At 40.1% G+C, this 26,094-nt stretch overlaps 2 protein-coding genes and 2 long non-coding RNA genes across 7 annotated transcripts; 2 read left to right on the forward strand and 2 right to left on the reverse strand.

The window, feature by feature from the left end:
- Window positions 1-1,143: 1,143 nt before the first annotated feature.
- LOC120109162 lies at window positions 1,144-4,250 on the forward strand. The gene is made up of 3 exons (XR_005510180.1): window positions 1,144-1,643; window positions 2,070-2,564; window positions 3,324-4,250. It is a non-coding gene; the product is annotated as an uncharacterized LOC120109162 (long non-coding RNA).
- A 1,028-nt stretch (window positions 4,251-5,278) lies between these two features.
- LOC103721298 lies at window positions 5,279-7,992 on the forward strand. The gene is made up of 5 exons (XR_005510182.1): window positions 5,279-5,413; window positions 5,829-5,889; window positions 6,612-6,667; window positions 6,803-7,729; window positions 7,832-7,992. It is a non-coding gene; the product is annotated as an uncharacterized LOC103721298 (long non-coding RNA).
- A 3,185-nt stretch (window positions 7,993-11,177) lies between these two features.
- On the reverse strand, window positions 11,178-16,019 carry LOC103720504 (zeatin O-glucosyltransferase-like). Of its 4 annotated transcripts, none has more exons than XR_606181.4 (3): window positions 14,450-16,019; window positions 13,962-14,102; window positions 11,178-11,559 (listed from the first exon to the last, which is right to left on the reverse strand). XR_606181.4 is itself a non-coding variant. In XM_039122930.1 (2 exons), the coding sequence occupies exon 1, from the start codon at window positions 15,930-15,932 to the stop codon at window positions 14,460-14,462; it is 1,473 nt and encodes a 490-aa protein (XP_038978858.1). In that variant the 5' UTR covers window positions 15,933-16,019; the 3' UTR covers window positions 13,129-14,102; window positions 14,450-14,459. The 4 variants fall into 4 exon arrangements, 2 of the variants coding, with proteins under 2 accessions (XP_038978858.1, XP_008808448.1); XR_606180.4 differs by having other exon boundaries at window positions 14,446-16,018; XM_039122930.1 differs by lacking the exon at window positions 11,178-11,559 and having other exon boundaries at window positions 13,129-14,102.
- Window positions 16,020-23,280: 7,261 nt separating this feature from the next.
- On the reverse strand, window positions 23,281-25,295 carry LOC103720512 (crocetin glucosyltransferase 3-like). Its single transcript, XM_008810243.3, has one exon. The coding sequence runs from the start codon at window positions 24,889-24,891 to the stop codon at window positions 23,431-23,433; it is 1,461 nt and encodes a 486-aa protein (XP_008808465.2). The 5' UTR covers window positions 24,892-25,295; the 3' UTR covers window positions 23,281-23,430.
- Between the last annotated feature and the right edge of the window lie 799 nt (window positions 25,296-26,094).

The following is a 26,094-nucleotide window of genomic DNA, read 5'->3' on the forward strand; positions in this document are numbered from 1 at the left end:
AATATCTTTCAGCTAACCTTTTTGGATAAGATTCTACATTATTACAAATGGTATCAGAGCCGGTCCATCTCATAACCATGTGGACTAAGGGATACTATAGCATACACTAATTTGAATATAAAATATATAAATAAATCTACCTCATCTTATCAGCCTAAGCTTTTAGGATAAGTTGGTGATTTTAATATGGTATCAGAGCAGAGGTCCTGAGTTTAAACTCTGTCTCCATACTCTTTAACCCCATTATTATTAAAAATTTCACATATTGGGCTCACCTATCCAAAAGGAAGTCCGGCCCATATGTTGGGCTCACCTATTAAAAGAAAAGTCCGGCCCACATGTGAAGGAGAGTGTAAGAAAATATAAAATATAAAAATAAATCTAACTCATCTTATCAGTTTAAGCTTTTGGGATAAGTTGGTGATTTTAACATTTAATAAGTTGTTGGGCAAGATGGGAGTTCATTCTATTTACTCTCATCTTGAGGGGGAGTATTGGAAAACACATGACAAGTCCGCAACAAATGTGGATGCACCGAGCTGATGAGATGATGAGAAGATGCATTAGTTAGTTTGTTCTACATTCATCCTTATCTTGAACAACTGTAGAGTTAGTTTGTTTGTTCTACATTTATCACTACCAGAAAACAAGTGTATAGTGACGGGAAACTAGTGACGGCCCGTTATCAGTCACTATTTGTGACGGATTAGTGACAGACAGAAATTTGGTCACCGTGGTATGAACTTAGTGACAGATTAGTGACAGACCGGTCACAGAATACGGGGATAGCGTGAGCGCTAAAACTTAGTGACCACCGGAGTGACGGAATATCTGTCACAAAACTGGTAACCAAAATTGCAACGAGATAGTGACAAATTCAGCCGTCACAAAAATCGTAACCTAAGTGTTTATAATTTTTTAAAAGATTATTTTTGGCAGTAACGGATTATTGACAGAAATTTCCGTCACCAAATTTATTTGTAATTCCAAAAATATAAAAAATATTATTTTTGAGTAGTTATAATTAAAAAAAAAAAGTAAAAAGAGGAAACCTAAAATGAAACTAAGTGTCAGCCCCCTGCCCAAATAACCCTCCTCTCCCCCCCTAAACCCTAAACCCTGCAGTCGGCCCCCCACCCCCCATCCCCCATCCCTAACCGCTACGGCCGCCACCCCCCGCCGATCCCTAACCCCTCCTCCTCCTCCCTAACCCAAATCCAACAAATCCCTAACCGGAAGACCGTCCACGCGCCGCTCTACCTTCCGACCTTCTCTCTCTCTCGCTGGGAGCCATGGCGACATTCTCGTGGGCGTCCTTCCGGTTCCGCACGGGCTGATGAAACTCCTTTATAAGAGCCCGGAGGTTAAGGTTGTGGCAATGGATTGGATTCTGAGGCACCATGGTGTTGGGCTTGGATCGATTCTTTTGCTATAGCAGTTCTCATTTGATGTAATTGTAATATTTTGTGCCATTTTAATATCTAGATTCCCTTTCTACTTAAAATCTCTTTTGATATTTTGATGTAATATTTTGTGCTAGTTCTTATTCTGTTCATTCTTTTGATACTATACGTGAAATTTGGCGATTTCCTTCTTTTGTGGCACGCTGGTCCAGAATCAATAGCTCACCAAATTTGTTAAAGGTATGAGATGGTCTGTTATGGCATAAATAATAAAATAGTAAACTAGACTAGAATTTTCCATGTTCTTCTTGAAGTTCTTTTTTTTCCTGATGTTCTTCTAGGAGTTTGATGAGAATTTCTTTCACAACCTCTTTTTACATTGTGGAGGCATATATGATTTTGGTTATTTTGGACAGAGATTCTGTTTCTACATATGTAGGCTGTGTTAAGATGATCTTTCTCATCAAGTTTCTTTAGATGAATTGGTCCTTTTTGTTTTCTTTCATTTGCCGTTTAATTGAGTGAATTTCTGCGCTTCTCTACCTGTGGTACCACTCTATGATTGTTTATTATTTGAGTCTGCATGTATATAACTTTTGGAATTCTAGCTCCATGTATTGACCTTCATGTTGTTATGATTGACTGATTTCCATCTAATGCATACAGGAACAGCTGGAGATTTAATGTAGTTTCTTCTCCAAGAACTGGTGCAAATAATGTTGGCTCTAAATATCAGGATTACTTGAAATTATTTGAGGTTCCTTTCACTCTGGAGGATTCTAGTCGTTCTTTTTGTGGTTTCTAGTTTGAACATCAAGATTATGGGGGCCATCTGTTGTGTGGCTGCTCCAAGGAAGAAACCTTTGTTTTCCTGTTACAAGATGAGCGGCAGTCATTCTGCTTATAAGAATGCTGGATGCTCCTCTAGATGGAGCTTTCTACGTGGCAACTGAACTCATACAATGGATGTTTTCGACAACCATTCTGAGTTTTCTCATCACAACAGTGGGAATATTGACTCAGAATTTAAGCATCGCATAGAAACAGATCATGAAGGTCTTCTAGCTGGGAAGACACCGGTAGCAGCTTCTCAGGCACTCAGACAACTGAAGTCTCCTGATTAATTGAGCATTGGTTGTAGCTCCAAAGTGGCTGCTGAAGGTAAAATATTTGGATTGTGTTCTATATTTAGGAAAAACATTCTTGTGCTGAGAAGCTTTTAGCTATAGAATTTTCTAATAGTTACATAATGTTTTACAATATGAAGAAATGCTGTTATATATAAAATTTTTACTCCAATTTAACAAAATAACAGAGCGGCCCTTACCTTTAACTCATGAAAGAATTTAAAAATCAGTAGATTCCAGAACTTAGAAGTGATTTTCACTGACGCAAGCTGTGGCATATAGTATGGATTTCTTCTAATCCATACAGCTCATGTCTAGAAAGAGACTGCACGAGTTCCACTTATAAATGTCAAATTATTTCCAGTCAGTTGTTCAGGCTTGTCAAACTATGACATGATCCTCTTTATATGGTAAATACTATCATAATCTGTCATACCTAGGAAATTTTGAAGTGTAGTTGGATAACTAATCATGTTCAATACTCTTCTTAACTTGTTTCTGTAGAATAATAAAGTTTCTGCTGCAATTTTAGTGGATAAATGTTTCATGTTAATGCAATCAATGCTGCATAGAGGGTATAATTTTCATGCATTCTTTTCATAATTCCTCATCTAATATTCTTATTCTTGTAACCGATGGATCCATCAGAAGAAATTTACCCTTCAATGTGAGCTGGAATAAAATGGAGACATTTATTAGATATTCCTATTAATTCTTTGCTGTTGATTTTCATGATTGATGCTCAATTAAGTTTGCTTTGATTTTAACATTGCATTCTTTTAACCTAGCATAGGAAAGAGACTCCAGTAGATCACAAGTAATTCAACCATGTATTGAGCCATCAATTTCTCCATCTACATCGGCTTCTAAAGCAGGTCCATCATCTTTGAAGACAAGCCAAACATCAAGTATGATATCAAGACTACTCTCTGATAACAGAGTTCCACCTGTCAAATCTTTAAATGAGGACAGCTCTCTTGAAGGAAGGCAGTCTTTTGTTCTTCCAGGCACTGACTTATCCAATGATGGATCCCAGATTCCCAGGTTGGGTCTTTTGATGTTTGGCCTTCAGTTGATATCTCTGAATTGATGTCCTCTTCCCAAGGAGAGACATGGTCATTTGGAAGCGGACACTCAAGTTACTGCACCAACAAACTTGCAAATTCAAGCACTCAGCTTTCATCAACTTCCCTTTATTCTGATTCACAAATGTGCAGAGTATGCTCAAAGGTATTGAATGATAGATCTTTGTGGAGTAGCCAGAAACTAGTTCTGAACAAAGAGATATCTGTAGTGGCTATTCTGGTCTGTGGGCATGTCTTGCATGCAAACTGTTTGGAAATTATGACGCATGCGACTGAAGTTTGACCCATCTTGTCCAGTCTGCATGAATGGTGAGAAATTTGTATTGAAACTAGTGGAGAGAACCAATTGGAAGGTAAGAAGCAAGATCTCGAGGAGCCAAGTTGCCAGCATTGATGTTGATTGTGATTCTAGTTCTGCTGATTATGCTTCATTATGATTGCTTTTGTTTTAGATGATAGGTCTTTGTATTTCTAGGAGGAATGAAATTTCTGTTGATCTCTATGACATACTTTTGGATTTTGATTTTGATGGATTTAGAACATATTGATGCCTATTTTGAATGACATGTTAAATGACTTTTGCGTAATGTTGAATGCCTTTGCTATTAATGATATTATTATTATTATTATTATTATGAGCCAATCAATGTACCAAATGTACCAGGTTATTGGAATGTAATCAGTGACCAAATTTGGTTACTGAATTGTTTATCAAGTATTGTGACGAGCAGCCAGAAACTTAGTGACAAGATTTTGGTTACTAAAAATTGATTTTGCTCAGTGAGTTGACAAATTGGTGACGGTAACTTTGTCACTAGGTCAGTGACGAGATTAATGACAAATTTAGTAACAAAAGTTGTGACCATGTTTGTGACGACTAAATTTGTCACTGAAGGTTGTGACAGATCAGTGACCAAATTTGTGACCGAATTCTGTAACAAAATCAGTGACCAAGTTACCTCGTCACTACTTTAGTGACTGGTTAGTGACGGGAAATACATAATTTTTTAAATTTTTAATGTTTGGATTTGTAACGGCTTAGTGACGGCGGTTCTGTTACGGAGTTTAGTGACGGGAATCACCACCGTCACTAAAAATTTAGTGACGCGTGTTTTTGTAACCAATTCAGTGACGGGAGCTCCGGTCACAAATTCCGTATTAGTAACCGGAAACACGATATAGTGACGGAATTGCCCGTCACTATACGCGTGTTTTCTTGTAGTGTATCCTTATTTGTGGAGTCAGTTAGTTGATACTACATTCATCCTTATTCTACGATTAATGTATATATATAGAAGTCTTGTAATTGATATAGAGAAGAGAGGAATATAGAGAGATAGCTCCATATCCAAAAATTCTGCTTCGTTTGATATACAATGCACTACAGGAAAAACGGGTTTTAACGACGCTTTTTTGCCGACGCTTAGTACAAGCATCGGCAATTTTCCGCCGAGCGCCAAAAATAGCCGACGCTTTTTAAAAGCGTGGGCAATATACGACGCTATTTAGCGTCGTCGTAGGGTTGGCCTAAGACGACGCTTATTCGCGTCGTTGAAAACCAAATACCCCTCAAAACCCCCGCGTCCGCCCCTCCTCCATCCTCGATCGACATATCAAGCCCTAATACCTGCGCGACCCTCCTCTGCCTCCTCCTCCCTCCTCTCCGGCGCCGACTGTGTTGTCCCGTCCTTCTCCCTCCTCTCCGGCGCCAAGCGACGTCCTCTCCTCCTCCCTCCTCTGCGGCGCAACCTCCTCTCTTACTCTCTCCTCTGCAGCGCCGACCGGGAGAGCCTTGAAGGTATGATTGTTCTTCCCCTTTTTCGAATCCATTGTTTTCTTTCGGTTTAATCAGATTGTTGATTGAATCCCTCTTGTGTTTGATCATTTGGGAAGAAACCTTTTGTTGGATTTTTGTTTTTGTGGATCCGTAGAAGGTATTGGATTAGGGTTCTCTCCGGCGAACTAGACCACGCTATCTAAGAGAAGAGAAAAGAGAGAGGCCCTGGGTCACAGACTCAGTATTTTCTTTGCCGTTTCCATAGACTTTTTTTTTCCTTTCACCTTTTTCTTTTTCTGATTCACGGTTTTCGCTTTCTGACTTTCGAATGCTTTTCCTCCGCCTCCACGATCTCCAAAACCTAGGGTTTCTAGGGTTTCCTGAGCGCCGACCCTTGTCCCCTCCTCCTCCCTCCTCTCCGGTGGCGGCGGTCCAGCATTCGGCGTCCTCCGCACCCTCTCCTCCAACCGCTTCTCCCGACGAATCTCCGGCCGAAGGTATGGAAGATATTTTTCTTGTTCCATTCTATTTTCGCAGTTTTGATCTCGTGATAGCGTTATAATCTCTAAATGTTTTGATTAACTTGGTGAAATATAGTGTTGGTAAAATGATTAATAAAGAAAATGAGCAATAATCAGCATTTTATGACTTTTGTAAGCCTTCGTAGTTTAAGCCTTGGAAGCACAATGAAAAAGGGTTCTCAAATTCTGGAATATCTCTGTTAAGACGAGGAAGAAAAGGCGTTTTATAATATGAACTGGAACTGTCCTTCAAGTGTGCTGTGAAGGATGGGGTCAAGAAACAGGCAAATTTGGATCGTTGAACTATATTATGGCTGCTATTTTTGTACTAATGGACGAATATCCTTGATATTTATTTCTTTTTTATTAATTTATTTTTAAGGTGTACTTAGAGTCTGGGTCAAGGGGGCCCTATGCTCTGGTGCTTTACACCATTGTTGTGGGACTGCACTAACTAGAGTGTGTTAGAAAGAAAAGGAGAAGGGTAGTATCAGGGGATGCTTTTTTTTTTTTTGTTCAAAAAAAAATCTACATGTTACTTCTATTTCTTAGTTTAGATGTTAATGGTTTTCATCCCACAATAACAATCACTATGATACTTCTGGCAAAAAAAGTTATTTTAGAAGTCTACAAATACCTTTTATATGAATGTTTGTGATTTCTGTTGGATGAGCCATTTGGGATTTTTGTTGTGGTAGGGAAGACAATGAATCATGACAAGATATATGTTTGGAGAGGCTAGATGGGTGTTTAGGTGAGCTTTTTGTCTTCTTCTTTTTCTTCTTTTGTTTTCCCCCCTTTCTCCTCTTTGCTGATTGTCTCTGTGGATGGCCTCTTGCATGTTAATGCTGTCCTAATTAACCTTTTTTATGGCATACGGGGTTATCAGGTTGTTGCTCTGAAAATCTTTGAAGGGCTTAAGAATTGATATAAAGGTGTTCTAGAGAACAGCAGACATAAAATCCTGGGAATGCAGCCAAATTTCCAAGCATTTGGAAGATGCATAAATATCAAGGCCTGAAGAGAATTAGATGATTAACTAATTGACTGCATGCACACACATCACATATATCTTGAACAGGTGTCTAGTATCAAGGAATGTAAAACCCAAGAAAAACATTCTAGCTAAACTGGGTGGCGTAAATGAGAATACAGCATTTGCTGTTGAATATGAACACACTTATTCAGATGATAACTTTGTGGTGCCAACCACTTGAAATTTGCTTAACATGATAATTTAAGTAACAACTGCCTCAACAACTGTATGTATGTTCAGAAAAACTAGCTACTGGTCCAGAGATATGAGACATTTCATACCACAGAGAGAGTTTATATATTCGAGTGCACACAAAAGAAGGGGTTGGAGGGGGTTTTCAGCAAGAGTGATAAAAGTTCGGTGAGAGGGGAAGTTAATAAAAGTTTTCGAAACTAATAAGGCAACAGAAAAGAAATGCCTGAAGTGGATTTACATCATGATTAGAAGCAAGAAAAGAGCATTGACTTGGTTCAACTATTCATAAATGTTTGAAAAGAATCTTGCGGTCTTACAATGTTTAAAACACAGGTGAAACAGACATATTCTATTGCAATTCATTTAGATTTTATTTATTATTTAACTAATATTGCTTCTTTTTGTGCATACGAGGTAACAACATGCCGCGAGGAAAACGATTCAGAGATGTTGAGTTTCAGCACACATCCGTGGGATCTTCTTTCGATCAGTCCCAACAGCCCGACGAGCCCCAGCAGCACGAGTCTCAATCTGCGCACGTGCCACCTGTTGATTGTCCAGACATGGATGACGTGCACATCCAGGGTAAATAACTATATGTATTTGATGACTATACATAATTATTACTTATTTTGCATGAGTTAATAATTTTCATATTCCTAACTTCTAAAGTTTTTTTTTTTTTAGGTTCCTGATACTTCAACAGCTCGCAGAGATGATGATGGGGCTGAATGCGGTCCCTGATATTTTTTAGACTGTTATTTAATGAGTTTTATATGTATCTTTCTTATATTTTTTAAAATACATTGTAATTCTAAACTTATGTAAATTTAATCTTATATGACAATATGAATGTTTCGAATGATCTGTATGTTTGTCTTGATGTAAATGTAATGCATGTTCATATTTGCTATAATATCTTTTTTAATATGCTTTTGTTTATTTTTTAAAAAAAAATCCACTCCCGACGCTTTAAAGCGTCGTTAAAAACCCCCTTTGGCACGGGCTGGCACGCCATCGCCGACGCTTAAAAAGCGTCGGTAAAAATCCTTTAGGCGACACTATATAAGCGTCGTTATAGCGTCGGTAAAAATACATTTACCGACGCTTTATAGCGTCGGCGAAAACCCAGAGCTGGGCTTCCTTTGGGCTTTCCTGACGCTTTAAAGCGTCGGCGAATGCTGTTTTTTGCCGACGCTTTCATTAGCGTCGGGAAAGCCCAGTTTTTTCTGGGCTTCCTTTGGGCTTTCCTGACGCTTTAAAGCGTCGGCGAATCTCTATTTGCCGACGCTTTCATTAGCGTCGGAAAATCCCTGTTTTTGCCGACGCTTTCTATTAGCGTCGGCAAAAACATTTGCCACTCCGGTATCGCCAACGCTTTTGCGACGCTTCTGTTTGCGTTGCGGAAACTTTAGCCGACGCTTATAAGCGTCGGTAAATATTATAAAAAGCGTCGGAAAAGATGAGTTTTCTTGTAGTGATGTTAAAATCATCAACTTATCCCAAAAGCTTAAGCGGATAGAATTAAGTAGATTTATTTATATATTTTATATTTTCTTATAGTATACTTCAGAAGTAGTTGGTTTGCGGTTGTGTCCTTTGCTCGGAAGGAGGATGCACCTTCTACGTGCCCATCCATCATTGGATCATCTGCTGCACAGATCTCAAAGTTCTATGAACATCATCATTCATCCACTTTTATAGGTCTCAAAGCGAAATGAGAATGATCCGATGATCAGACGCACGCAAAGGAAGATGTTTTCTTATTTCAGGCAAAGAATACCATGGAGCTCTAGAAGTAGTTATCCATTGCGTACATACTCTCCCTCGACCTTCGATGCGCTCATGGATGGGGATGGTGTCATTGCCATAATCAACAACAAAGTTGGGGCTGCACTCAATGCCACCAATACTTGGCTAGGCCTTGCTCTTGATGATGGAGTATTGGGCGATGGTGTCAACAGTATGGACCTCAGCAATGAGAATGACGTTTGGATGCTTGTGTGGAGGAGGTTGCTAGTGATTTGGGAGGCGGAGGAGGAAGCTGATCTTCTTACGTAATACTAACTAGCTAGGAAGAGCCGCCGCCGATGATGGCGGAGCTTATTATTATTATTATTATTATTATTACTACTACTACTATTATTCTTATTATTACTGGTGCTGCTGCTGCAGCAGCATGACCGTCTGATGGTTTGCCTAATTGCCTCTCCATATTTTAGAAATCATAAATGATGACATGCATGTGCATGCAACATGCACATCCGTGTCAACAGTCATACTCGTATGCTTAAATTTGTGCCTGCACACAGAGACGACGAACAGGCCTAAAAAGAAGAACAAATATTGGATTTATTGGAATTCATTATTGACAATTTACTTGAAATGACAAGTATAGTAAATACATCATCTCGCATGAAGAATCTGGATGAGATGAAATCGTTATCATCTACTTGATCTGAATTCTTTCATTAGATCTGCGGGAGAGAATGAAGTGGATGAAGATATGCGAAGGAGCTAGAATATTAATGTTTAATTTCTTATAAAAGTAGAGGACACAGTCACATACACAAGCAGCGGGTAGAAGTGCTAGGATTGAGAGGGATAGGAGTTCAACCAGGAAATCAAGGTCATTTTTTCAATTTTTAAAAATAAAAATATGAGTTTTAAATTTTTAAAACTGAAAATATATTTTATATAGTTAATTATTTATAGAAGTATAAATGTAATGGTGGTAGTAGAGGCAAAGGTAATTTGGTGGCGGTATGGTAGCAATAGTAGTGAAAGTAGCTGCGAAATATGTTGTTACCGACATAGGATGATGATAATATGGTAGCAACAACAATAATAGCAGAAACAACAAAATAATGGTAATGACATGATTGATACAATGACAGCAATGGTGATGATAGTAGCATGGTATCGCGATAGTAGTAAAAATATTCATTTCTTTATTTTGAACATTAAATATAAAAATTTCTTTCAAAATTTTTAAAACTGAAAATATATTTTATATAGTTAATTATTTATAGAAGTTTAAATGTAATGGTGGTAGTAGAGGCAAAGGCAACGATGACTGTGCCTATGGCGGCGGTATGATAGCAATAGTAGTGAAAGTAGCTACGAAATATATTGTTGCCGACATAGGATGATGGTAATATGGCAGAAACAACAAAATAATGGTAATGACATGATTGATACAATGACAGCAATGGTGATGGTAGTAGCATGGTATCGCGATAGTAGTAAAAATATTCATTTTTTATTTTGAACATTAAATATAAAAATTTCTTTCAAAATTGAAAATATTTATTAAAATAAAAATAAAAATAACAGCACTAAATATATTCATCAGCTTTTATATATCAATTTTAACAAATAATAAATAATAAATATACACGAACCGGCCTCGAATTACCTAAGCAACGCTGCTGTTACTTAGGAAAATCACTCAAAAAGGTCTCTTTGCACAACCATGTTGCTCCATCCATTAAATGGCACACTTCATGATTTCCAGACACAAGACCAATTGAGCAGCTACTTGAGTGATATTTTAGAGTTACTTAAGCATTCGAGTCGCCTCCGCAACGAGTAATATGAAACGAAACTGTCTCATCACAAAATTGCATCACCCCAACGGGTCTTTTTTTTTTTTTGGTTTGCTAAAATGGATGCATCGGCGAGTACAGATGCACCCAAAAAAAATCACAACAAAAATGGTTGAGAAAAGTTTTGCTGCTACCTAACTCTGAAAAAGTCCACCACGGAAAAGTTTTGCGGCCATCAAACAAACAAGCCTTGTCGTAGAACAGACTTTCGAGTCTGGGGAAAACGTATTTTAATATCTCATTGCTCAAAAAACGTGATTTAAAGGGATGGCCATGATACCTGCTTTTCAAGCATCCAAACTCCACAACTTTTCAATAACGCAGGCGGTACGCTTCCCATTTCATGAAGCGTCTCCACCCACCCACCGGCTAATCACTATCGATCCATGTCGCGAGCAATTAACTGATGTTTCAAGTATTTGTGCTGTCGGCAAGATATTAAAATACTTGAATATTTCATCAAGTGTCTCCTCCTACAGGGAAGTATTTGTCTTGTCTCCTCCTACATCATGTGTTTCCTTCAATGTGCAAGGTCCTTCTGTTGGAGTTGTCGCGCCTCAAGCCTAAGGTGCGACAGACGCCGCATGCCCGCACGGCGGACCGCACAGGCATGCAAAGCAGCAGATCATATCAAAGCAAATACAAATGCTTAAAATGACGTAATTATTCAAGTTGGTCAAAAGCAGTCTTATAAAATTTCAAAATAACATTTGCCAACATAATTCAAATATTCAGACTGATCTAAAATATTAATAACTAAAGGAATAATAGCGCACTCTCCAATCCCGTGCGATCAAATTTCTGGATCTGAAAAACAGAGAAAATAAGATAACGAGCTATATTAGCCCAGTAAGTAACAAAATACCCCAAAATAGGGTCAGAGCATATCAGATGATAAATCAACACAAAATAATGACTGAAAATTTAAATCACAAGTAAGCATATTTTTCTTTCAAAACATATTATCATTTTTACAAAAACTCTGATACCAGAATCCCAATACAAACAGGCTATGGCCATGTAACCTAGTGGCATGGGTTGCACACACTACAGGAAAATGGAGATTTTCCGACGCTTTTTTTCCGACGCTAGGGAGAAGCGTCGGGCAATCCCCCTTCACCGCCGAACGTTGCCGACGCTTCTAAAAAGCGTCGGTATATCTTCGAAATCAACGACGCTTAAAAAGCGTCGTTAATGGCTGGACCTACGACCGACGACGTCAGTACAAGATGCCAAATCTACTATTTTTATCCACCGATGGCAGTCGGTGTTGCACAAAAGTGCCAAATCCACTATATTTACCTATTCTTTTCCTAACACCTTCGGCATGTATTCTTAATTTTTCTTATCATCTAAATTTTTCTTATCACCTAGTCTTGTCCTAACACATTCGGCATATGGGAGGTTGAGATCCCTGTAATGTAGGAGGATAAACATATTCTTTGTAATATAGAGGAAGATGAACATTAACATTGCAATATATATTGAATCGTTTGCTTTTTTATGACAACAGCTTTTGTTGTGTATGTTTTAAGTTTACATGTTTTAAAGGCCGAATCTATCAATTCTATAAGTTCAACTTAGAATACCAATTATATATTGGCCTAACCTGATTACTGTTGGAATGCCAGTTTGAGTCTAAAAGACAAATTGTTTTTTTTTATTTTTATAGGAAAGTTGTTGCATTGTCTTTGCTCGTAGACGTAGGTCAATTGGAGAAACACATAAATATTATACCCTCTTGTTCTTCTCTTGTTTTTTTTCTTTTTTTCCTTCATGTTTTGTTATTTTCTTTACTTGTCACAATAGGCAGTATTGGAGCTTTAGTCTTTTCAATTGGAATTTCGCGATGACGAATGCAGAATTTGAAATTGAGAAGTTTAATGGTGCAAATGATTTTCGCATTTGGCAGATTAAGAAGCGAACACTTTTGGTACAATAGGGGTTGTAGAACACATTGGAGGTTCTTATCATCTAAATTTTTCTTATCACCTAGTCTTGTCCTAACACATTCGGCATGTGGGAGGTTGAGATCCCTGTAATGTAGGAGGATAAGCATGTTCTTTGTACTATAGAGGAAGATGAACATTAACATTGCAATATACATTGAATCGTTTGCTTTTTTATGACAACAGCTTTTGTTGTGTATGTTTTAAGTTTGCAAGTTTTAAAGGCCGAATCTATCAATTCTATAAGTTCAACTTAGAATACCAATTATATATTGGCCTAACCTGATTATTGTTGGAATGCCAGTTTGAGTCTAAAAGACAAATTGTTTTTTTTATTTTTATAGGAAAGGTGTTGCATTGTCTTTGCTCGTAGACGTAGGTCAATTGGAGAAACACATAAATATTATACCCTCTTGTTCTTCTCTTGTTTTTTTTTTTCTTTTTTTCCTTCTTGTTTTGTTATTTTCTTTACTTGTCACAATAGGCGGTATTGGAGCTTTGGTCTTTTCAATTGGAATTTCGTGATGACGAACACAAAATTTGAAATTGAGAAGTTTAATTGTGCAAACGATTTTCGCATTTGGCAGATTAAGAAGCGAACACTTTTAGTGCAATAGGGGTTGTAGAATGCATTGGAAGGCAAGGAAAAATTATCAAACTCAGTAAAATTCAAACTCAGGTGGAGATTTGTTAAGTATATCTTAAGTTTACAGGTTCTACAAGATCGAAGATCAAATCCACATCAGTTTTAGAAGGTCCACTTAGGACGCCAATTATATATTAGCCTAACATGATTATTGTAGGAAATACTAGTTCGAGTCTAAATTGATTTACTCTACTATATATATCTGTTGTAACCTAAAGAGAAGAGAGCAATTAAGTGTCCTAGGAATTAGATGTATTGGAGACTAGAGTTTGTTAGAAAATTTTGTACTCCGTAATCTCCATCTTTTTTCTTATAGTGAAGTTTTTGCATTGTATCTGCCCGTGTATGAAGATTAGCAGGCTGAACAACATAAATATTATATTTTTTTATTCTTTTATTTCTACTTATTTCATTATTCTTTTTACCTGTCGCAACAACTCTTGTCTCAATCAATTACTGTTTGACAAACTACAACTTTAATGAATCAAGCTAATAAATTAAAGAAAGCGGGACCTATGTTTCTGTCGTTCTCTCTCTATATCTATTGGGAGGCGATTTAACTTGGACCACAATACACTTATTGGAAATCCAGATGGCCTTGAAAAAGGGAATACCTGTGATACATTGCAACCATGCTGAAAGAAAAACTCCGAACAGACCAAATGGAGGCGGCAAAAGCTCCGAGTGGCTACTGTCGCTCTCTGCAGATGCTTTTAACCCATCCCACCATGCGCTGTATTTGGACCCCCAGCTGCCTGGCAAAAATAAACAACACATGCGATAAATTCATAACTTGTGACCCCAAAGAAAGAAAATGGCGTAACCTCTTGTATTATCTGCTATTTCATGTTTAATTTCTGCTGACGACCAAAAACTTTATTTCTGCTTCTTGATTTTGACTATCATTTTATACATACAGTCCCTGATCCTGTATATATTTAACCAGCTATATACAAAATAAACATAACTACACATGAAAAGCAAAAATAATTGTATGCCAGAATGAAATATAAAATATGAGCTGTGAAGGACTAAAGTTAAGGTGATGATCAGACAAAGGACTGGATGTTAAGTTTCCAGCAAAGCCTGGGTACGTACGTACTCCATTTCTTTCACTTGGTAATATGGGTGATGAAGGCATCGAAATCAGCCCGGGAGGTGCCACCTTCCGTGGTGGCCTGCCGGGCTACACCACCGACGGCCGTCGCTCTCGCCCTCACCTCCTTCCCTTCCTCGCTGACCATGAGCCTCACGATGGAATCCCTTATCGCCGCCGCCGGCACGACCTCGTTCCGCCTGGCCCAGTCCCTCGCCGTGATACCGACGCGGAGGACGCGGGTCAGCAGCAGCGTGTTCCTGGGCTGGTCCGAGTGCATGGGCCACGCCAGGAGCGGGACCCCCATGCTCATGCTCTCCATGCACGAATTCCACCCGCAGTGGCTCATGAAACCCCCGGTCGACGGGTGGGCCAGGATCTCCAGCTGCGGGGCCCACCCCCTCACCACCCTTCCCACCCTCTCCACCCTCCGGTCGTAGTCCAGGCGTCCCAGCCTCTCCTCTTGGCTCTTCTTCGGCTTCTGCTTCCCCTCATCGCCTTCTTCCGTGTAAATGTCGGCCCTGTCGGCGTCCCGGAGCACCCAGATGAAGCGCTGCCGGCTGGCCTCGAGCCCCCATGCCAGCTCGACGACTTGGTCGTCGGACAGCGCCGATGCTGTCCCGAACGACACGTACAGGACCGACGCCGGCGGCTGCTTGTCCAGCCACTCCAGACAAGGATGGCGGGGGCCGCAACCGGTACGCTTGGTGATGGATAACGGATTCAGTGGGCCGATCGCGAAGGTTTTCTGGGTTCGCCACTGCGGCTCTCGTGCCAGCAGGTCGATGAATCTTCCTTCGATCCCACGACAGGTGTTGAACAGGCGACCAGAGTCGGCGGCGGTCGATTCATGCTGGCGGCGGAGGAAATCCAAGAACTGTTCGGTGAAGCACGCGTTGTTGGGTATGTCGGGGATGTTCAGTTTGGCGATGGACGGGTCGTCGGGGGGCTTGCCACGAGACTCGCAGTAATACAGCAGGAGGGAGAAGGCGGAGACGCTGTGGAAGGAGAAGGCCTCGACGTGCGGGACGGAGGCGGCGACGCTGACGGCGAAGGCCATGGTGGAGTCATGTATCAGAACGACGCGGCGGGAGGAGGTGGTGAGCGATCGGAGGAGGGCAGCGAGGGGGGAGCGGAAGTGGAGGGCCGCGGCATCGAAGAGAGGAAGGAGGTGGGCGAGGGGGGCGTGGGTGGAGGCGGGAGGGGAAGGGAAGGGGGGAAGAATGAAGTCGTGGAAGCGGATGGGGCGGTGGCCTGGGGACTCCGGCTGCCAGCCGAGGGCGCGCTCCCGGGCTTGGCGGTTGTGCGAGGCTGAGCCGACGTAGTGGACCGGGATGCCGCGGGCCGCGAGGAGGTGGGAGAGATGGAGGAGCTGGTTCAGGTGGCCTTGGGCCGGGAGGGGCACCACCACGACGGGTATCACCCTTAACGCTGGCCGGACTTCTTCCTTAGAAGCCATCAATGCTTTGAGGCTTACGATTTCAAACATTAGTGCAAGTTTAATATATGAAAGAGATTAGGTAGGGCGAAATTACTACTCTCTATGATCCGCTTGTATTATTTTTTACAATAAATTATAAAGAATTCTTTGCTGGGTTATGTCTATGATACGCTTCTATTCTTTATTATACTTACACCTAATAATTTGCAAAATCTATACACTTATACTAAGTTAAATTAATAGCGTTAGAGAACCTATTTACCTTATACGAAAAGTTAAAATTATCCTTGAGTGAGGAGGATACAGACGTTTTCTTTCGCTTTGGGTGACTGTTATGTCATGTAAGATTATTTTGATTATTTTAAATTTTTTTGATGTGACAGTCGAATTTTATTTGAAGTTAGCGATTTGACTAATATTTTGTGAAGCTATAGGTTTAAAGTGTTGGATAAAAGTAAATCTCAAAGGTGTAAGCATAGGTTTTTCATATTACTGAGTATATATATATAAGTTACCCCTATTCTCAGAAAATTTTTTATAATTTATTCTATTTTCTAATTAATTTTTGTTTGAGATCTTTGCCATTCTATTTCTTGTTCCTATCTTGGCTTTTTGGCAAGTATGCAATGACCAGAAAACTGTTTTTGACTGAAATATGATAGCTCACTTTGGAGACAATGCAGTAAAAGTTAATGATTTAGGTCCAATATGATTTCAAACTCTCGAAGCACTCAAAGGTTAACACAGGGTTGAAATAGACTGTGTGCACATATGGCATTTTTTACTTTTGGTATACTATCTGAAATAGATACACCCTACTACCTCGGTAGACACCAGCCTAAATAACTCGTAAATAATTCCAAATGACAATTAATGTCACATAATTTCCATTTCATAAGATATATACAAGTTTGATGTTATTTATACTCAAATAGCAGAGATGGAAGCATCTATCTTCTTTAATAATAGACGTCAAATTTTACATATCAAACAATAATAAAATATTTATTACTCCTATAGCGAATAAAGAGGTCTCCAATATGCATGAAATTCATATGAAATCAAAAGCTGCGATTGTGCATCGTTCTGCAAGCTTGATCGATGGTACTGACACGATCATCGACGTGAGGTAACAAAGAACACTCAATACCGGCCCATATGCATGCTACTCCCCCTGTTTGCGGTATTTTTACGTTGTTCTTATGCATTTAACCACACTTATTATCGTGCATCACACACATTGAACCCGATGGCAGAAATTCTATCGCCCTTCATTAAGTACCGTGCATGTCCCTATCTGTGTTTTAATTTGTCCGTGCGTTAGAACGTGTGTTTTCACTGCATCTGATCGATGTTTGATTTCGGCTCATTTGTGGAGCCTAGGTCGAGCCGCTTGGGGATGGGGTTTTAGTGCTGTGGATTTGATATTTGGTATTTTGGTGATGTTTTTCTGGTCATGTTTCATGGTAGATATGATCCTTGGTGCTCTTTCTTATCATTTGTTGCATGTGACTGGGAGTTCAAAGAGCCACTTTATTTCTGATTTTGGGTAATTTTGTGCGATGGATGTATGTTTAGTCCCATATAGGTTATTTACTAGATAAATTTTGCATATTTATACAGGATCGAGAAACCTAAATAATATCTTTCACCTAGCTATTTTGGGTGAGGTCCTGTATTGTTACAAATGATATGATAGCGGATTTGGCCCATAATGTATATGAGCTAGGAGACACTGCGGTACGAATTTTTCAGAGCTGACTACGGATCAATTATAGTGCTTGTGATTAGATATACTTAAATGGATATAAACTCTTGTCCTAATAAGAATATCACGGCTTAAAAGAAAGAAGTATGTTTCATGCGAGCCAGGCAGGAGGTTAATACACCTGTAATAAGTTTGATAAATGTTAGCGAGAGAGGGTGATGCGTTTGCCGAGGCAACAGGTTACTATAGATGCCATCATATCGTTCAATGCAGGCTTTATGAGCGAGTACAATGAGATTATGATCTGGTCGAGCTAGCATTGCTTTCTGTTCCTACGTAGCATTGCTGTTTGTGGTGCAGGGTGCCGTGGTGAGTTTCCTGAGCAGCGCTTTGTACTTTGAACTGGTGAGGCTTTTGATCATCCGAGCGGTGGCGAGGATTTGAATGCAGGCCGCACCCGGTTTTTGTTGAGCATGCAGTGGCCTCTATTTTCGTCACGCTCGCAATTATTTGAGGTGATGTAATGAATGATTGCTAAGCACTGTTGGGCTTGTGTGTAAGCATGGAGTTGAACATTAGTTGTTTAAACGTTTTCCTGGTTGAGTTGAGAAGTAGGTGCTGGTTTTCCTCCCAACGTCATTCAGCTTTTGTTCATGGAGGATATTTTATTTTGCGAGGCAATGATTAGCATTGGCTGTGCGTCAGGAAAGATTGCCTGTAGGCACCTGGCCGGTGCTTGGATGGCTTTATCTCTATCTCTGGCAACCGCTGTTTTCTTCCTTTCCTGCCTTCCCCCATTTGTTGAGATTATTTACTTGCTTTCATTTATAAGAGTCGGTGTTTCGTTTTTTACCTGATGTCTCGATTTCTTCTTTTTTATGCGCACTCATGCATGCCATGTATAGCTAGGTTCTTCCTGATCAAAAAATGATTTCTAGATGGTGCTGGCACTCGTTCTTGGTCCCTTTTTTTTTTGTTTTTTTTTTGTTTGTGCTATGCATGTCATGATCAAGTGAATGTCCGTATCATACTTATCGATTTATTCCATTTACAACTAAAATACTTCTGTTACAAAAGTTCTTCTCTTCGAAACAAGAAAATTTGGACTCATGTTGATGAAGGAGATTGCAGATTTGTTTGGACTCTTAATAGCTAGATTTGTTCACGGAAAAATTATTACATACACTGGGTGCACCACATAACCACGTATGTAGTTAATCATAGCAGCTAGTCTCTATATATGAGCTTGCATCCATCTTGATGCACCGCTATAGAAATGAGCAGATGTGATTATCTATGTTTATGGCCATGTGGTGCACGCACGGTAAAAAAATAATTTTTCTAGAAATATTTATAAAAAAGAATATAAAAAAAAGATGAAATTATATCTTATAGTGCATGCATCACATGCAGCCAATTATAGCCATTCGTTTTTATGAGCCCTATTCATCAAGCGCTCGTCTCGATGCACTGCTATAGAAGTGAGCAGCTATGATTATCTGTGTGCATGGCCATGTGGTGTATTTAATAAAATAAAATAATTTGATCACACACTATCTCATGAATCAATGATAAAAATGTATTTAACAGCCAAGTAGTTTCACATTGAGAAGAACAATCCCATGTTTGTGTAGTGGCACCATCGTATACGGGCAGAATATCCATTAGGAAGGTGAAATTTCCTGAAGTTGAGAAGGCAAGCACAAGAAAGATTAAACTACTCTTCTTTCTGATAATTAACTGGCCATAAGAGTAGCTTGCCCTTGGCAACATTTAACGCACCATCGAACTTCTTAATTAAGAGGATTCGTCTTTCGTCTAATCCTTAAGCATTGGGCATAAAGTGGCTAGTAATTAAACTATGTATTTGTCCATATATCACAATCATATAATTTTTCTAGTTTAAAGAACTACTGCAACTGGATGCTGATGGACTCAGGTGCGTGAATAGGCATCTAACTGGAGTTTTGTCACATTGGCCTTTGAGCTACTTGGTCTTATCACCTTGAAATAATAAATCCATCATCTTAGCCTATGGTCTTATCACATCTACAACATCAAAAAGACAATGCCAGTTCCCAAAACACAACCATGGAGGCCCAGAAAATATTAATGGTGACAAAGGAATGGGAATCCAATGCCGTAGAGACGACATGAGCAAATGGCTGCAGACTGTTTTCCAATAGGCTGCAGACAAAGCGAGGCGACGTGTCTACTCGTTATTGTCAAAAGGTGGACAACATCAGTGTATCGTCTGGTACAGGTAAACCAGGCGATAGCATCGTATCACTAAAACAAATAAAGAAAGGGAAGACTCTGACATTTGATGTGCAACCTGTGCACAGAAAGATGGAACTGAGTCTTGGTGATCTTCAAAAGGACTGAAATGAGATGACTGAAAGGATCTTGAATCAGTTGACTCAACATCGAGTAGTAGGGAACTTTCTTTTTCTTTATGTGAAGATAGTTAAGTTGGATCTGTGAGGTAATTATCAATAAATTAATCTAGAGAAGCCAGCAGTTAGAATGAATTAGGAGTTGATGGAACAAGAATGGTGGTTCAAGGCAAGAGAGCCGGTCGGCTACGTCTAATAATGCTGGAAGCAGTCGCCTTCCGACCAAGATTTCTTGAAGCCAATGTCCCTTTACTTTGACGTCGGCCTAAATGTGACCAAAGAAGTTACAGTGTTTGGCCTAAATTTGAACCCAATATCTCAATGTCAGAAAGAGCTGTGATCAAGTTCTTGCTCTTGCAAGGGATAGATGGTGCTCCGCTAATTGTTTGAGTTGCGGCTACATGGCATGTTATCTGTTAACTATCATTGATGCTTGCTTAAATTGATTTTGATAAGATCACAGGAACAGGAGTTTGGAACCCACCATTTCATCGTGCTAATCTTGGTTTGAATTTCGTTATAATACTCAATGCATTGCACCGATGACAAAGACGGATAATGGCTGATGTGCTCCAAGTGGTTTGAGTTGAATAAGAGGATTTATGTCGGAAGAAATTCTTGATTGGCGGCGGAGAAAGATCATGCATGCATGGCTCATTCGAAATCCAGACCGACAACCCACCGATCGAGAAGATGGGGATAAGGATTCTAAAAAGATGAGGTCTAGAAAAGCGAGGCTTTTCCAAAACCATGAGCAAGTTTTATAGAATGGTCAATTAGTTTTGTGACGAGGGACCACACAAATAATGATGTTAAGTTGATTGTAATATATCAGCCTAGCTGGCTGAACTTTTTAGAACTTGGACATCTCCCATGTGGGGGTTGCTTATTATTCTATTGAAAAAAGTATAATTAATCTATTATAACTTCTGATAGATTTTTAGTGTCTTGGGCTGTATTTGGATATTAGTTAGAGGTGGATAATGCAAGGTTATGTAGCTAATCTATAAAGCAAGCCTCAAAAAGCATGAATGACAAAAAGGTGAAGTATCAGGTCAAAGTTGTGACACCCTGTTTTAGGCGTGGGCCAACTGGGTAGAACTGGCCGTGATCCTCGCTGCAAGGGAGGGCGGGGTGCGTGTGACATCGTCGGAGCCTTGCCCCTCTTCTTTCCTTTCCGACGAGCTCCGATTTTGGAAGAACAGCATAAGGAGATAGTGAAATCTACCGTCTCCTCCCTCTATTTTTTTTCCTTTTCGTCTGCTTGGGCCCACTGAGCCCTTCTTTCTCCTTCATTTCTCTCTCCCTTCTCCCCTCCTTCCCTTCCTTTCTTCTTTTATATAGGAAAGCTACTTTTCTATCTTTTTTTTCTTTGAAAACTTCAACCAAACATTAACAACTCTCCATTTTTTATTGACCCCACTTTGCCTCCCTCTCTTTTCACAAACTAAACGAGTCCTCAGTATTGAGGATGTGATAGGAATGGGCCCAATCTAGTTATTATTATGAATCCCTAGGCCCTATCTAGATGTAATATTATGGGCTGTCCTAGGCCTGTCATGATATTTATGGCCCGCCTAAGCTCATGCCCTGTTCTAGTCACATTGGATCCTTGGTAGCCCTATAGAATGCTAATGGCAGTCCTGGCCCTTTACCTTATGAGTTTGGTTCATGCCAAAATGCCAGTTCATTTGCTATAACCTAACAGCGACCTTTGAGAACCTCATGCAGACCTGCATAGGACTCCATATGCACATTTCCTAAGGTTACCTTGAATTATCTCAGATTGTCCAGGATAGCTTGGTTTATTAATTCTAACGCCAGAAATTGATCATGTGGCATATATTGATCCGATCGGAGAAAGAAAAGATTTTCTTCAATCTACTTAAACTTGAATATCTCAAAAGATAATTAGAAAAAGATGGAATATTTACGAAAGTAGGCTTAAGTCCCATTTTCTTTTATGAATCATCCACACCTCCTAAATTGAGGAACATAGCCCCTATTTATAATACTAGTAAGGTCCCCCTTTCACAATTTGGGTTAGATTTCTCTCCTAAATTGAATAGGACTAGGTATCTTAAAATAAATATGACCAAATGAAAATATTCTAGAATAGCTAAAATTTAGATATATTATAGAAAAAGATAAAATTCTTGAAGAGGTAGATCTCGACTTTTACATCAACTCTGCCTTCTGTCGCTTCACCTGATTCTTCTTGAATAGAGAGATATGCCTAGTCAAAATTTTATCCAAATAGAAAACTTTCGATCTAATTAGCTCGTTTTAAGGCCTAAATAATAGAATTTTGGTCCAATTCAACTTTTTGTTGTAGATCTCGAAAAACTATCTAATTTTGAAAAAAAAAAGATCATCTCAATTGGACATCGTATGACCAAGTTATGACCTTCGAAAGTTTGGCCCGCAACTCAGTTTTCCGATCTAGCCTTGCTCATAGTGGTGAAAGGGGTCCACATCAAGTTTGAAGATCCTCCTATATTAGGACTTGCCCTTTTTAGGAGATTTAGGTTATACTAAATTAGAACTGAAGATGGAGAGATACTTACTTTTCCGTTTCACGGTTGAACCATTTGGCTTTGCTTAGAGATAGTTTCTAGCCTAGCTCTTCTTTGCTCTTGAGTCTCAGTGAACTACTTACTCTGCTTCTACAATGGACTTCGTCGTAGGGACGCTCCTTGTTATCCTTTCTCGTCGACAATGACTACGACGACTTCTCGATCTCGATCTTGGTAGATCGGCCAGTAGAACCAAGAGACTAGAGCTTTGCCTCTCATAAATAATATCAGGTTCTTGAACCATTATCACAAACATATTGTAGGCATTAACAAGTCGCTTTGCTTAAACATAGGCTTTTGATCGTCAACAGTATAGGGAGACTCCATAGCAACTTCGCAAACATGTATTTAACCCCTTCAGTATTTAAGGAATCATACAACGAAGATGTGGAGAAGATTCCATTACCCCTCGGCTTCCACAAAATCTGATCTTTTCCCTAGTTTGGGTATACATAAGCAAGTAGAGGGGATAATTGGGAGAATTGAGTCCTAGCATCCGAATAAGGGTTGGCTGGTATCTTCATTCTCCATCTATTTGTTTGCTGATTGTACATCTCAGCAGTTGTGGTGTTTTTTTTTTTTTTTTTGGCACATCCTAACCAAATCCATGAATCTGTCCGAAAAAGAGTTTGTTGGCCATTACCAGAACAACGCCGGTGGTGCATTTACAATAAGTCACCACATGCTTGAGCATCTTATCGTCGGGTTCCAATGCATTGAATGTTTACTAACATCCAATCCACAAAAAATTGCCCATTTTCTTTTAGATTTTAGAGCATTGGAAAAGACCGACAAGAACAAGGAAAATTTCGCTTTTTTTTCAGTATAAAAAACAATGAGCAAGAAATTAATGATGTTGATACAACTCAATCTCTGGAATCCAATGATGCTTCTGCCATGCCTCTGATAAAATCGTCGAGCACTCGGAGTGAAGAACCTTTCTCATCTCCCTCCTCCTTCACGGCAGCCCTTATCATCTCAGCAAGTTTAATTGCTTTCTCCTTCATCTCCTTTCCTTTCTCCTCATCTAACACCAGTCTGACGAGCCTCTCCACATGCGTATGCTCGATGTTATCCTCCGAACCTCTCGCGAGCTCGACGCAAACACCCAATTCCTCGTCAAGCATTTTGGAGTTATAGAATTGATCCGCCGCCAGCGGCCACCCAATCATAGGCACTCCTCGGCTCAAGCTCTCCAGTGAGGAATTCCAACCACAGTGGCTAAGAAATGCACCGGTCGACTCGTGTGACAGTATTTCAAGCTGGGGAGCCCATTTTCTCACCAAAAGCCCCTCCCTATTCTTCCTCATCCTGGCCTCAAATCCCTCCGGCAGCCATTCGTCTCTGAAATCTTCATTCAAGTCAAATCCAGCTGGTGGTCTAATGAGCCATAGGAATGGCTTGCTGCTCTCCTCCAATCCCCTTGCTAGTTCCATCATCTGCGAAGCACTGATGGTGTTCTGAGAGCCAAACGATATGTAGACTACCGAACGTGGCAGGTGAGAATCCAACCATTCTAAACAAGCCTCCAACTGGATCCCGGGCTTCTTCCCATTTCTCTGGTAAGGTGTTCTCGCCTCGAGGGGAAAGAGAGGCCCAATGGCCAGCACATGTAAGCCAGTGATATTCCGAAGCGCCTGCAATCCCAGTAGTTCAACATCCTCGACAGGGTTGCACATCATCGCGCTCGATTGCAGAGAGAGTAGTGTGCTTTTTCGAACGAAGGTGGCCCAGGGTTCGGTGCCATCAGCTCCTCTCAGGTATTCAGGCATCTGAGAGCGGTGCAGTCGGAATGCTTCCGGGAAGCCCGGCAACCTGATCTCAGACGAGTCGGTATGCCTGTGAGGCAAATGCAGATAGAGAGACATGTACGCCGCCGTGCCGCAGGCTCCACAGGTGGTGAACGTGACATGGAAGATTCCAAGCTTCTTGGCGATGCCAACGGTCCATGCAACGAAGACGTCGGCGATTATGCACAGAGGTGGATGGCCGTCCTTCTGGATTATGTCGGAGATGAAGTGCTCGAAATGGGGTTGGAGGGTCTCGGAGGCACGAACTAATTTCGAAATTTCGCGGGGAGGCAGGGAGTCCGCGTTCTCGGTGTTTGGGGGAAGCCCGTGATCAGAGCTGCGGAAGGGAAGCTCCTTGAGAAGGATGTTGGAGTTGGGAGGGAGACTGGTCCTGATGTTTTGGATGTTCAGTGGAGTGTTCACGATGGTGATAGTGTAGCCTGGGTTTCTTTGCTCTATGAGCTTCGCTAAGGCTAAGAAGGGGATGATGTGGCCTTGGGCCATCAATGGAAACATAACTATATGCTTGCTTGCCATGAGAGAGTGTGGGTGTGTGTGTGTGTGTGTGAGAGAGAGAGAGATGGTGTTGAAGGAAGAAAAGCACCAGGCTTGAAATGTTAGAAGAAAAGGTTGCCAGGACTTTCACTTGACTGCAATGGAGATTTACTAGAGACCGTACCCCCAGCGCATCTAGATTCGCTGAGCACATAAGGGAATGAAATCTATTCTTAGATCTTTCCAAAAAAAATTAGAAAAGAAGGAAAATCTTTCCGTATTGAATTTGGATGGCCCTGGATGTGCTCCAAATCCATGGCTTGGGCCGAGTTGAGGGCAGGATGTAACCAAGCTAAACCTCTACATCTCCCGAGTTTAGTCCAACCCATGGCCAAGCCATTGCCATGCTGGGATTTTTCGAACCCAATGCAACACGATTTAAAATAGAAAAAAGTTCGAGGCAATTTTGTTAGATTAGTATTTGTCATTGTGTCATTGTCTCAATTTACATCCTTAGACATGCAGAATTTAGGTAAAAAAGGTGATGGAAATTATATAATGATCAATTTTTTTTTTTTTGAATATAAAAGGTCAAGCCTAATGATTATATGCACTGCAAGTTTGACATGTTCATATACTGTCGCCGGAAAAAATCTTATAGAAGATGATGGCATCTTCTAGAAGACATGATGAAGAAAAGGAAACTAAGATTCCCTGGGCTATAGTGGAGATAAATAGTTGGAATTGTAATGCGAGCACATCTACGGATTCAATGGATAAGGAAGCAGATAAAGAAATGCAAATCTATTATTAAAACTTACCCCAAAAAAAAATAGAAAGAAAAGAAAGAAAATCTTTGAGATTCATTGGGAACTCTAATACGAGCACATCTAGATTCAATGGATAAGGAAGCAGATAAACAAATGCAAATCTATTATTAAAACTCACCCAAAAAATAGAAAGAAAAGAAAGAAAATCTTTCTCCCCCCTACGGGATTTGGATGGACTTTGGCTGGGTTGATGGAGGGTAGACTCTAACCTGGCTAGGACTCTCTGTCATCCGACCTTAACCCATCACAATTTAAAAGTTTGGGATTGGGATTTTTCTAACCAAAACCCAACCCAACTCATTTTAAAACCCAAAAAAGGTTTAGGATTTTTTTTTTTTTGCTAAGAACGAATATACCCAATAAAGTCAGAAAACAACAAATCTCGGAGTGCTCTTGGTAACTCTCCCTCTCCAGC

The sequence above is a fragment of the Phoenix dactylifera genome, chromosome 2, assembly GCF_009389715.1.
Source record: "Phoenix dactylifera cultivar Barhee BC4 chromosome 2, palm_55x_up_171113_PBpolish2nd_filt_p, whole genome shotgun sequence".
Classification (NCBI taxonomy): domain Eukaryota; kingdom Viridiplantae; phylum Streptophyta; class Magnoliopsida; order Arecales; family Arecaceae; genus Phoenix; species Phoenix dactylifera.